Raw genomic sequence first — 13,421 nt, 5'->3', positions numbered from 1 at the left:
TTTTACTCCTTTAGGTTTCTTTCTCTAGGTTTAAGAATTTTAATTTTCAATTGGTCTTAGCATTGGAACATTGAGAAGAGTTATTTCCTCATCAAGACTTCGTCATTCTAGTTCGTTCTCTTAACTTGGTTTTATTCTTCCATGTTCTTTGCTTTGTTCAATTTTGTCATTTGAATACTTTCATGATTATTTAGTACAAGGATTATTTCTTCCATTTTAATTTATTTTCCATTCCAATAATCATGTCTTCTTTTAATTCCCTTTCATGTGTTATGGATTTATTATTTACAATGAGTGAGTAGTTCCCTCACTTGATGGGGAGTTGATTGAAAGGAACTCTTGAGTTGGAAGGATTGAAAGAAAATTTGTAATTGGGTTAACTGTTGGATTGTTATCTAATCACTAACACCAATCCCTTTGAACTAAGTGGGTTGCAACTCGTGAACAGATCTAGCATTCCAACTTGTTTGACTTTCCTTTACCTAGTAAAGGATAACTAAACAGAACAACCATTAATTATAAATTAATCTTGAAATCATCCCATCAATAATAGAGATTCCAACTAATCAACTCCCAGTCAAGGGTTTTATTCATATTATTTGAATTTTCTCAATTTAATTTTCCACCTACTTAACTCAACTTCTTGGAACATCTGATTAATAAAATAGCACACTTTTCTGCAACTCGTTGGGAGACGACCTGGGACTTAAACTCCCAGTAATTTTTAATTTAAACTCTCTGTGACATATTTTTAAATTGATAGGCAGATTTTCGGTGAGTTAAGAACTATACTTGCAACGTAACTATTTTAATAATTTTTAATTCACCAACTTCTGTGTCTCATCACTCCACAACTTTGGATTCCCGTGGAGGTTCAGCGTCTCCTAAGTCTTCAACCAACTCTTCTTCTTCAATAATGACAGCTTCCTCTACTTGTTCTAGTACGAAGCCATGCTCTGTCTTGTCTACTGGAGTTTCTAGTATCTCCTTCATACTATGCTCTTCGTTAGATTGTCCACATGGGGCTGTGGGATGCCCTTGAATGTTCGAACGTTTAGAAGATAATTGACTTACTGCTTGCTCCAGTTGATGAAGGGTTGTTTGAAGTCGATTTACTGTTTCCTTGAGGCGAACCTCTGATTCTCAGGGTGATAGATTTGGATATGGCACAGGGGGAAGTGGTGGTGTTTGGGAGTGATTGGATTGGAACAGGGGTAAATGAGGATCATATAGTGGTGAATGGTGAAAAAGAGCTTGTGAGTGTGGTGGTTCGAAGTTATGTTGAGAGGATGGTCTATAAGCACATGGTGGGGCTTGTTGGTAATTACAAGGTTGTCCACCATGTCTATTTGCTTGGTATGCATTGTGGAATGGTCTTTGTCCATGATATCTTGGAGGGTGTTGTTGCCTAAAGGGTTGATCGGATCCTCTTGGCTCCATCCATCTTTGATTGCTCTGACCTTGATGCATATTCATGTTATAACTTTCATTCCTTTCAATAACATTAGAACCAAACTCAAAGCAAAAGGGGTGAGAATTCATAGTAGCTAAAAGAAATAAAGAGGGGAAAATAAAAACAAATAAACAAGTAAAAAAAATATTTACAATAACCAATAATAAGGCACACGATTGCAGTTCCCCGGCAACGGCGCCATTTTGATGAGAGAACTTTTGCGTGGTCTAGAAATTTGGGGATAAATCCTCATTGCAAGTATAGTTTCTAAACCTTCAAAATTCCTTTCATGCAAACATTTTGGTTGTCACAAGTAACAAACCCCTAAATAAATTGATAACCGAAGTATTCAAACCTCGGGTCGTCTTCTCAAGGAACTGCAGGGAAGTATGTTCTTATTATTGGTTATGGAGATTGTAAATTGGGGTTTTGAGAATGAGGAGCGAATGGTTTAATTAGCAATCAAAGTAAATGAAGAACAAGTAATTTAAATGGCAAGTAAAATAAATAAATGACTGTAAATAAACTTTTGGCAAGGTATGAGAAATTAGAGGTCCTATGCTAGCTATCCTTATCAATGATGATGAGAATTGAATCTTAATTCCACTTTGTTAACCTCTACTAAGATAAAGGAAGGTCAAGGGATTAATTGGTTGATCTTCACATCCTATTTATTTCCTAAGGAAAGATTGGGATTATTGAAGTTCAATTCAATTAACAAAGATAACAATTACCATTCATGTTTGAGTTTGATAACTCCTGAATTACTGATTTCTTAACCAAGACCAAAAGGGAGGAAAGTAAATCTACTGGAATAAAAAATTTCTTCAGATGGGAATAGCAATAACGTAAATAAGAGAAAGCAATATTAAACTGAAATACCTCAAATAACATTAATTCAAAAGAGTAATATGTAACATGAATGTAGCATAAGCCAAATAGGCAACATAACTAATATAAGCATTAAAGTATCTGAAAGTAAGAGATAAATATAAAGTAAAAGAACATTGAACCTGGGATCGAGAGTCACTCCTAAAACTAAGAGAAATCCTAAATCCTAATCCTAAGAGAGAGGAGAGAATCTCCCTCTCAAAACTAAATCTAAATCATGAAAACTAACTAAAAGTCGTCTCTCTCTTGAATGGATGCATTCCCTCACTTCATAACCTCTGGTCTATGCCTTCTGGACTTGGATTTGGGCCAAAAAGGACTTTAAAATTTGCTGGGAGCATTTTCTGCAATTTCTGGTGCGTGGCCTCTGTCACGCGTCCGCGTGGGTCACGCGGTCACTTCATTCAGAGTTTTCCTTATCACACGGTCGCGTCACTCATGCGACCGCGTCATATGTGTTCTGCTTAGGGCACGCGGTCGCGTCAGTCATGCGGCCGCGTTGCTGCTTCTTCGCACTTGGCATGCGTCCGCGTCGCCCATGCGATCGCGTGGATGCCAGTTTCTTCACAAACTTTGTTTTATGCTTTCCTTCCATTTTTGTATGTTTCCTTTCCATCCTTTAAGTCATTCCTGCCTTAAAAGATTTGAAACTACTCAACACACTAATCACGGCATCGAATGGAAATAAAGGTAATTAAAATAATTAATTTTAAAGCATAGGAAACATGTTTTTCACATACATCACATAATAAGGAAGGGAAAGTAAAACCATGCAATTAATATGAATAAGTGGGTGAAGGATTGAATAAATCACTCAGATTAAGCACAAAATATATCATTAAATATGGGTTTATCACATCCTCAAGCATTCTCTTTGAGTCCTTCTTTCAAAAACCAGTTGGGTGTTTAGCGCCCAGGGAGGGTGCTGCAAGTTTCTTCTTTTTAGCTCCAAACTCCGCCAAATCGCTCCGAATTTCACCTAAAATCATAAAAACATTAAAACAACTCAAAGTAGCATCCAAAGGAGATATTTGCACTAAAATTATGTAAAACAAAGTAAAATCTAACTAAAAATAACTGGAAAATAGTAAGAAAAAGGGAATATGATGCTCACGCATTATACGCGAGATTGGCAAACTTTGTAGATCATGTGTATGCATGAGGCATGCGTACGCACAAATGTTTTTTTTTTAACAAGAGTGCGTACGTAAGTACCATGCACGCGACATGTACTATGCTTACTGGCCTTTCATGTCGAGTACACATGACTTGGTTGCATACGTGACTTTGGCAAGAGTTGGGGGTTGTGCGTACGCATGACCAATGCGTACGCACAAACGGTGCTCTTTTTAAACAAGATACCAAACCAATGCCAAACCTTATTAAACAAGATAAACTACCAATTAAACTAAACAAACCTAACTAGAAATGAAAATTCATCTTATTCACTAAATATATACAAAAGAGAAAATGGACTTTTAGTTATAGTTCTTACGTTGGACATTTGGCGAGCTCCTTATCATGGTGGCTTATGTTTGAACTCATCCTTGAACTTCCACCAATTCTTGGAATTCCAATATGCTCCAAACACTACAAGAAAAATACCCATTCAGCCACACTTTTTTAAGCTACATTTAAAAAGCGTAGCCTATTCATAGAATAGGCTACGCTTTTTTCAGTGATGCCTTTTTATAAGAGAAAAGGAAACACAATTTTGGCATCATTTAAAAAGTGTAGCCTTAGGTATTATAGAAATCACTTAAAAAGTGTAGCCGTATGTTAATATTTATGGGTCCACTTTTTGTATCTAAGGAAACGCTTTTAAAGAGTAGCCTATTTATTAAGTTTTGGGTGCACTTCAAAAGTGATGCCTAATGTATCTAGAGCAAAAAATTTGACACTTAATAAATTTTTTTCCTCAGTTTTCGAAAGAAAAACTCACACACTTAATGAAATTTTTGTCCCTCCAAATTCAAAACCCAGACTTAGCCTTCATCTCAATCCCCTTTCAGAACCCTCCAAAGCTCACTATCGAAGAAACACTCTCGCTATAGAAACCCTCTCACTCACCACTCACCGTCGCTTCTCTTTGCCCTCCTCCTCGTCGCTGCGCCGCCCTTACCATCGTCATCTCGTCGCTGCGCCGCCCTTACCTTCGCCAACCCTGTCGCGCACAACTCTCACCTTCGCCATTCTTACCGTCGCTGTTGACCGTCGCCACCCAGTAACCACTCACCGCCAGTCACCACTCACCGTTCACCATCGTCGCTTGTCACCTTTGCCATTGTCACCACTGCACAGACCATCACTCTTCTTCGCTGTTCTGCACAAATCATCGCTGCGCCGCCCTCACCATCGTCATCTTCGTGCTTTTCATCATCGTCATCTCCGTGTTGATTATGTATGTATTGATTTCTATTTGGTTCTGAAATTTCAGAGGTTTAGGGTTCCGATTTTAGGGGTTTTAATTTGGGGGTTTTAATCTGTGAAATATTGGTTTTAATTTGGGGGTTTTATGAATTGATGAAGCTGCGTGGTTTAAGAGATTAATGAGTATTGTTAGATTATTTGTTAATGAAGCTGCGTTGTTTAACCTTCTGATAAAGAATAGAATAGTGTCCTTACAGTGATTTTTCTTAGTGATTTTTCAAAGGATCATATCAATTCTAGTGACCTATATTATATGCAATGCTACTAACAATTTTCCACAAGCAAAGAAAATCTGGGTTTGCGTATGCTTGTCACTGTTATTAATTTATTTATTATGTCTAGTTTGATTTATTTATTTCAAGTTCATAAATCTGGGTGAGTTTATGATTTATTTAATTCAGCTAGTTCTTTCACCACTGAATGATTTTGTGAAAAATCACAATTCAAGATGAATAATATAAACTTAGCTATTCTTCAATTGGGACAAAGTTTGAAGGCTTATGCTTATATCTTGAGTGCTATCCATTTCTATAAACACAGCCTGCAGATTGCCATAGATTTCTGATTTGCTGGCTTTCTGCTTTATGCTTTTTTTGGCACTTTTAACCATCTTTCTTCTTATCAACTATAATTAAAAATTATAATATCAAATCTCAGATTCATTCATAAGACTTGCTGCTACCGATTCTAAATTCCAATGCTCATTTACCTACCTGTTTATTAAGAACAGCCAGGCTCTTGGTGTGCAAGAGTGAAGAAAATTCCTCAGTGAACTAATAAAGCCACTAAATCAAACTTTGGGGCCTTTTTAATTAGTAATAATAGGAGTATTCCTTTTAGTCATTTTTTTTAGTACTTTATGTTTGCTTTCTCAGATTTTACCTATGATTCAGTTTAGTCTTTTAAATTTCAATTCATGAAAATTAATTTCTGTGAGTAAATTTGGTTTCTTTCGCATTAGAATGTGAAACCAGTTTCTGCAAATTGGTTTATAAATATACATATTGAAAAATAGTGGTTTTGCATAATCTTGTGTCTTTCAAGTGGGATTGATTGAAAATTGTTGGTACCCTTTCAAGTAGAATCTTACATCTCTAATTTATGTTGTTATTACTTGAGTTTTCTTTTTTAATTATTATAGTTAACTTGTTATTACTGTGATTCGATCACTTGTAGGCCAAACTCACTAAGCTTCTCAAGAACCTTATGGCAAAGGTTTCTACTATGAAGAATACAGAGCAGGTGCACACTTTTATCTGATGCAGGGTAGTGGATGATTGCAAAAACAAGTTTCTAGTGTGTGTAATGCTGGTTGTTTTACTTTTCAAATTGCAGATTTTAGAGCAACTTCCTCGGGTGATATCATCTTTGGATACATATATGGATAATGGATTGCAAAAGTTAGAACTTCCTCTTATCTGATTGGCTATACTTACATGTTTAGAAATTGGAACCTCCTTTTTAATCTATGTTTGATTTTTCTCAACTAGAATCAAATTCTTGTCTCTAGAATCAATTGGGATCGAAGTGAAAATTTTTACTGTGTTAGAATTACATTGAGAGGAAGTAGCAGACATAAAAACCAGTTATGTTAGAATTAATTATACCTAAAATCAATTATACAAAATTGTATTTTGACAATGTTGCTTGTGTGGTTTTATGAGCTTCACTGATGTGCTAAATTGCTAATTATAGGTGATAACCCGCTAGCAAGTGCAAGTAAACCTCGTTCAAAGTCAGGAGGGAGCTGACTGAAGCTTAAGAGGGAGCTGCGTTCCACTCACCCAACTGTTCTTTGAGTTTCTTTGCTAGGTGAGGACAGCGACTTCATCTTCTTTCTTTTCTCCTCTAATTCAAAATTCTGATAATTCTCTTGCTCTATTTTTTTCAGTTTATTCAATTTCTTTTAACACAACTACCACCACAAGCAAAGAGAGGTGAGTGATTTTCTCTCCTCTGTGTTTAATTTGGTCGAATGGCCTTGTAAAATGTAACCAAAATTCTGGTTCTTGGAACGGTTAAGGTTTGGGCTCAAGAGAAAAACAGGGACAAGTCTTGTGTATTTGATCAACAAAGAGGTAAGGGTTAGAATAGTTAGATATTGATTTTAGCTATATTTGGTGATTAAATGGCAGAAACCTTTCCATTGAGTATGTTTATTCTCAAATAAGTTAGGCTACATAATATATTTATTGACCAGTCAGCTGCTTGATTCTTGGATCTGTATGTGAATGATTGTTGCTTTCTTAATCAGCAGTTTACTTTGTAGTGGTAAATGGTAATGTTCTAATAAACAAAAATCAAGTACTAATGGGGACTATTATTCATTTGTCTAGAGTAGTTTACTGATTTCATGTTAATTATTTTTGTTGCATGTGGATTATATATGCTGCAATATTTTCGTGGCTCATGGCAATTTATCAACTATTGTCAACTATTGAGCTTCATGTTCCTAAATATTCCTATCATTGAATTCAGCATTTCAAAGTTTGTTCTTTCTCTAAGACTGTGCCAACTGGAGTTAAAATTTGAGTGAAGCAAAAGGAACATATTTGTTCTTTATCTTACCTTCTGATAAAGAATAGAATAGTGTCCTTATGTTTATCAATTTGCCCGGTTTTTATTTTTGACATTAACTCCACCTTAAACAATTTTGATACTCACACTTATTCACTTACAAAATCCATCAATATCATGGTTTTGCAGATTGACGAAGAGCTTCTTCAGGAAGTGGTTGATATGGGATTGACAGAAATCAATTGGTTGAATCTTTATGCAACAGGATCCAAAATGAGGTCTGTGCCCTTCATTCTCTCCTTTCATGTCTTCTTGATTGTCTCTTATTATTATCTATATATTTCTGGTACTGTGGCAAACTACTTGTTATTGGATAACTGGTTCCATGTTTCTAGTGGCTATCTTGGAGCTGAGTTTCAAGAGACTATGGTTGACTCTTTACCTTAGATAGTTGACTCTTTTAAGTCTTAATAGATCTAATAATATCTCTTCCTCTGCTCAATATCTCCCACTTATTTATTTATTTTCATGTGGTTTTGTTGTTACCATGTTTGGTTAATGTGAGTGTTGAGCTGAAAAAGAGTAATGTCTGTGTTCTTTTAGCAATTGACTAATATTGTTGGAACCTTTCATTTTTAATGTTTTCTTTTAATTTTTCAATATGAAGTGAATGACCCTTTTTGCCTTGTGAACATGGAGGTTACTAAGGAAGAGCTTAATGCAAAAATGAGAGAAAAAAGTTTCCAACTTTTGGTCTGAAAAAAACCATGCAAAGTTTCCAACATGTTTGTGTTTTGTTTTGTGGCAGATGGGGCTGGTGATGATTTGTTTAAAGAGATATAGAGGCTGTGCAAGGCCATTAATGGATGTTCCTTGTGTTCAAGACAGAGTTTTCTATTTTCCTCAGGGTCACATTGAATTGGTATGATATACACTTCTTTACCTTGTTTCTGATTTTGTTTGTGAATTTTATTTTTTTCCATTTTTGTGCTATGTATGCTTTCAAATTTAAGCCTTAAGGGGTTTAGTAAGTGTTATATAATTTTGATTTTTTTCTTTTGTAGTTGCCAGAACCTACAGAACAAGATTTGAGGCAGATGAAGAACCAGAAATCTCCCAAATACGATCTTCCGTCGAACAAGATATTTAAAGAACAAGATTTTTTTTCTCTTCTATCAGAAGGTTAATAACTTTTATTAGAAGATACTTATGTAGGATACAATATTTTGGTTTTTTATAGTTTATTAGTAGTAAATTCTAAGTGGTCTAATGTATATTTTGATATGGGTATGTTTAATTTAGTGTGAGATGTATGAATATTCATTTATGATCATCCCAATATTTTTAGTTCATTATAAATATATTTTGTTATTGGATAATTTTTATTATTTAAAGAATATTGTATGGTATTATTATGTATTTATTTTTATTTTATAATTTTTAACTAATTTAAGTAAAAAAAATAGATTTATATATATAATCATATTACTAAATATTAGGTTTTAGAAAAAAAATTATTAGAATATATATATATATATATATATATATATATAATAAAAATGAGGGACCTAAGGCTACACTTATATACAGTAGCTATAGTATACAAAAAAAAAAAGAGGGATCTAAGGCTACGCTTATAAAAAGTAGCTATGGTATACAATGTGGCTACACTTTACAAGTGATGCAGTAGCATTGAAAAGCGTAGCCTATTCTGGAAAAATGAAAGCTGAAAAGCGTAGCCTTTGGTCCTGGATAGCATCACTTGAAAAGCGTAGCCTATTCCCAAACGTCAAAAGCGTAGCCTTTGGTGCAGAAAAGCGTAGCCTTTGAGAATAGGCAACGGCCGAATAGGAATCACCCCAAAAAGCGTAGCCGTAGCCCAAAAAGCGTAGCCGTAGCCTAAGGCATCATTTTTTTCACTTTTGGCTACACTTTTCAAGTGTACCTGAATGGGTGTTTTTCTTGTAGTGAAAGTTCCAAGTTAATTGCACCAAGCTTTGATGAAGTTCCAAACAAGCTAGGAACTCCCAAAATTGATCCTCATGTATGCCAGTATCCCAAATCTTGTTCCTACACCCATCTTCTAGTTGATTTTCAAAATTTCATCTAGGTGGTAAGCATCCAGAATTTTCATTTGGATACCCAAGCACTCTCCTAGACCCAGTCAACTGAGCACTACTCCAACCGTTGCAATTGAACCTCGAAGATGCCACCACAATAAACCTAAAATGGTATTTCCTACCACTAACCATCTCTCTTTCACTCTTGAATCCACAAAGAGCTCTAAGTTGAGAATCCGTCTCAAGCAACCCATATTCAACTGGAATAAGAAAGCTAAAGGATATGAATTTTACCCACTTGAATAATGTAATGGATGATGGTGACTTAGAAAGAGATGTCTTCAACGGTCTTGCAAGTTTCACTCCCTTGTGCTCTTCTTTGATTACCTCCACCTCTTGGTAAGCATCTTCCATTTCCATTTCTTGACATGGTTCTTCATATTTAATTACTTTCTTACCAACTTCTTCTAGCTCTTCCCCATCACTCAAGTCATACCTCAGAGGTTGCGTAAAATCTATGTCAACACCCATTTCGAATTCAATGGGGGAAGGCTCAACAAGATCATTGAGGGAATTGGTCACTGTGGACAAAAAATCATTAATAATGGAATCCACTTCCTAATCAATTTTCCTCAATTCTCCAACCACTTATTCCGGTTCAATTGTGTCAACTTTCTCCTTTTATTGTGATTCTTGCTTCAACTCCTTTTCTTCTTCTTAAAGCTCCAAGTTATCTTTCTCACTACTCTCCTAATTTGAATCTCCATATTCGTCAATGAGAGTGTCTTGATTTCATTAGCACAATGAAACTAAGCGGTTCATAGCTTCGACCATGGTAGCAGCCACCATGGTTTCTAATCCCCTTTACTCTTCTTCTTGCTTTTGGAGAAAAGAGTGAAGATCTCTTTGTTCTTGTATAAAGGGTTGGAGAACTTAGTTCAGTAAAGGAGGTGATGAGTGTAAGTGACATAGATATGGGTTAGGAATGTGTAATGTACCGAAAAGAGTTTTGACTCCCTTTATATAGTTTATCTTGTTATCTTATCTTATTTGTTTAGCTAAGATAAGATAGATATTTGAATTTGAATGCTAGTAATAATTCCTGATTTTTAACCAATTTAAACCGTAAAATTTACTTGACCTTAAAAACCGAAGCGTTGTTGGACGGTTTGGGGCTCCAAACAACAGGTCCGGAACATATATATATTCTTTTCATTATTCTCTAATTTTATTTAAAAAAAAAAAAAAAAAACCCTTAAATCTAATTGGTTTAATTGTCATGCATGACGTCCAATTGATATTGTTACGTTGTTTCTTTTCAACAGAAGCATGGATGCTGTTTCCATATCCTTCGAAACGGATTAATACTTTTAGAAAAAAAGGTTCATTTTCTTTTTATTTTCCATGGTAAAGAGCTTTTACAAGATGATTATCAATACAAAATTAAACAGACACTATTTCCGTCGTCAAAACCTTTTTGTTTTTGATGGATGCAATGAACCATCATGTAATCATATACATTGATCCCTCCCTATACATAACATATTCCGGTCATGAGAAAAACACACACAAGTTGCAATAGAACAGTGTAAAGCTTATTTCCCTTCGATTGTAGTAGGGTCAACAAGAAATCAAAATAAAAAAGAGAAGGAACAAATGGAAAGCAAAGGAAAAGAGCCCGTGAATGCAAATAAGACCAAAGTCACGCAAAACAGAAAAGAAAATAAAAAAAGAAAGAGGGGGCGATGTGTAATAATAATAAATAAGATTAACAAATAACAACAAACAGTAGTATATTTATTAAAAAAGCAAATGGAGGACGCAATTAGTGAATATGATGTTCACAGGAGTAAGATCATAAGCAGTAATAGTGGGACCATTAGGTTTGACCATTCCCTTGTCTCACAGTGATGGCATTTCCCAACCAGGGTTAGATTCCAAGTTTAGTCTAAGATGAGATAGATGCCGCCACACGTGTGGTAGAAAAACCGAGTCAGATAAGGAGCAGAGAGGAGAGAAGCGAGTACTGGGCCCTCTCTCTCTCTCTCTCTCTCTCTCTCTCACTTCTACTCTCTCCCCTCTCTGTTGGGCATGTTCCTCTGTTCCATCTCATATAAGAGAAAGCAAACCGTAACTTAGCTATAGAGAATTTGCAGACCCTTCCCATTTAGCATTATTCTCCTCTCACTCGTTATATTCAATTATTTTTATTTTTTCTAATTATTATTATTCTCTTCTCCCTCCCTCGTTCGTACACCTAAAGCCTAAAACTGTTTAAAACCATACCACACAAGAAATACACACATAAACTCGTTCTCTCATTGAGATGCCTGGCAGTTTAGAACCGTTGGATTTGGGGGTTCAGATTCCGTACCACTTCAGGTGCCCAATCTCGCTTGAGCTTATGCGAGACCCGGTCACTGTCTGCACCGGTCAGACCTACGACCGTCCAAGCATCGAGTCATGGGTGGCTACCGGCAACACCACCTGTCCGGTCACACGAGCACCGCTAACGGATTTCACTCTAATCCCTAACCACACACTCCGACGGCTAATCCAAGAATGGTGCGTCGCCAACCGTGCTTTTGGCGTCGAGCGGATTCCGACGCCGAAGCAGCCGGCAGACCCTTCGATGGTTCGCTCCTTGCTCAACCAAGCTTCGTCAGATTCCGCGCCGACTCAGCTCCGGGTCAACTCGCTCCGCCGACTCAGAGGACTCGCCCGCGACTCGGATAAGAATCGCTCTCTCATTGCTTCCCTCGGCGCCGTTCAGATCTTACTAACTGTCGTTTTCTCATGTAACGGTTCCGACGAGATGAACCATGAGGCGCTTGCGATTCTCGTGATGTTCTCGCTTGGCGAGAATGAATGCGAGTTTGTTGCATCTGATTTGGATAAGATCCGGTACCTGTCAATGCTTTTGTTTCATAGTTCCATGGAGGTCCGTGTTAACTCGGCCGCGTTGATCGAAATCGTTGCCGCCGGGACTCGGCTGCCTGAGCTCCGATCTCAGATCAGCAATGTCGACGAAATCTACGATGGCGTGATTGATTTGCTACGGAACCCGATATCGTTCCCGCGCGCGCTCAAGATTGGGATCAAGGCGCTGTTCGCGCTGTGTCTTGTGAAGCAGACCCGGCACAAGGCGGTGGCAGCGGGTGCGCCGGAGGTTCTCGTCGACAGACTCGCCGATTTCGAGAAGTGCGATGCTGAGAGAGCGCTTGCGACGGTGGAGCTCCTATGCAGAGTTCCGGCAGGCTGCGCGGCGTTCGCTGAACACGCGCTGACGGTGGCACTGCTGGTGAAGATAATACTGAAGATCTCAGAGCGCGCAACAGAGTATGCCGCCGGTGCGCTTCTGGCGCTGTGCTCGGAATCGGAGCGGTGCCAGAGAGAGGCGGTGGCTGCGGGTGTGCTGACTCAGCTTCTGCTTTTGGTCCAAAGCGATTGCACGGAGAGGGCGAAGAGGAAGGCGCAGCTGTTGCTGAAGCTGCTTCGGGATTCGTGGCCACAAGATTCCATTGGAAATTCTGACGAATTTGCATGCAGCCAGGTTTTGGTGGTGCCACTTTGACACACGCCTTTTCCTTCCTTCTTTCTTTCTTTCTTTGTAATCTCATAAAATTGTAATTTTTGTTAGTTAAAAAAAATTATTTAGATTATTTAAAAAAAAAGATGGACATATAAATTTTGAAGTTGGAACTTAGAATTAATTCTCAGATTTGTAGTAGATCGAACTGTAATTGTGTATTATTTTTCTCTCTGTATATGTAAGAATTATTGTGAAGAACAAAACAAAAATCATCGACAGGTTGTAATTTTTGCAAGATTGAAAATAGAGCTAACTTTTTTGTTTTTTCCATTCTTTTCTTCTCTTTTCTTTTTCTTGTAATTTTATTATAGGAATTTTTTGAAGAAGTTGAATTTGGATGGAATTGGTCGGTGGCATGTTGTTGTTTGTAATATGTGAAATTGGTTGCATGTGGGGAATCTTGTATGGTTATTGGGTTGGAAAGAACATTCACTGCCATTTGGTGAAGTACACGTTTCTGATTGCTCCACATATGTTA

General features: G+C 37.1%; 1 protein-coding gene across 1 annotated transcript; it reads left to right on the top strand.

Moving 5' to 3' along the window:
* Positions 1-11,175: 11,175 nt before the first annotated feature.
* Positions 11,176-13,213, top strand: LOC107624000 (U-box domain-containing protein 26). The gene has a single exon (XM_016326427.3). The coding sequence runs from the start codon at positions 11,678-11,680 to the stop codon at positions 12,923-12,925; it is 1,248 nt and encodes a 415-aa protein (XP_016181913.1). The 5' UTR covers positions 11,176-11,677; the 3' UTR covers positions 12,926-13,213.
* Positions 13,214-13,421: the final 208 nt, after the last annotated feature.

Source organism: Arachis ipaensis, chromosome B10 (genome assembly GCF_059453495.1).
Source record: "Arachis ipaensis isolate K30076 ecotype BB chromosome B10, ASM5945349v1, whole genome shotgun sequence".
Classification (NCBI taxonomy): Eukaryota; Viridiplantae; Streptophyta; class Magnoliopsida; order Fabales; family Fabaceae; genus Arachis; species Arachis ipaensis.
Note: the sequence above shows the minus strand (reverse complement) of the source record. Positions and strands in the feature narration are given on the sequence as shown.

What these genes read in the sequence shown, in the direction of transcription:
- LOC107624000 (XM_016326427.3), top strand. Translation starts at nt 11,678, where the DNA reads ATGCCTGGCAGTTTAGAACCGTTGGATTTGGGGGTTCAGATTCCGTAC.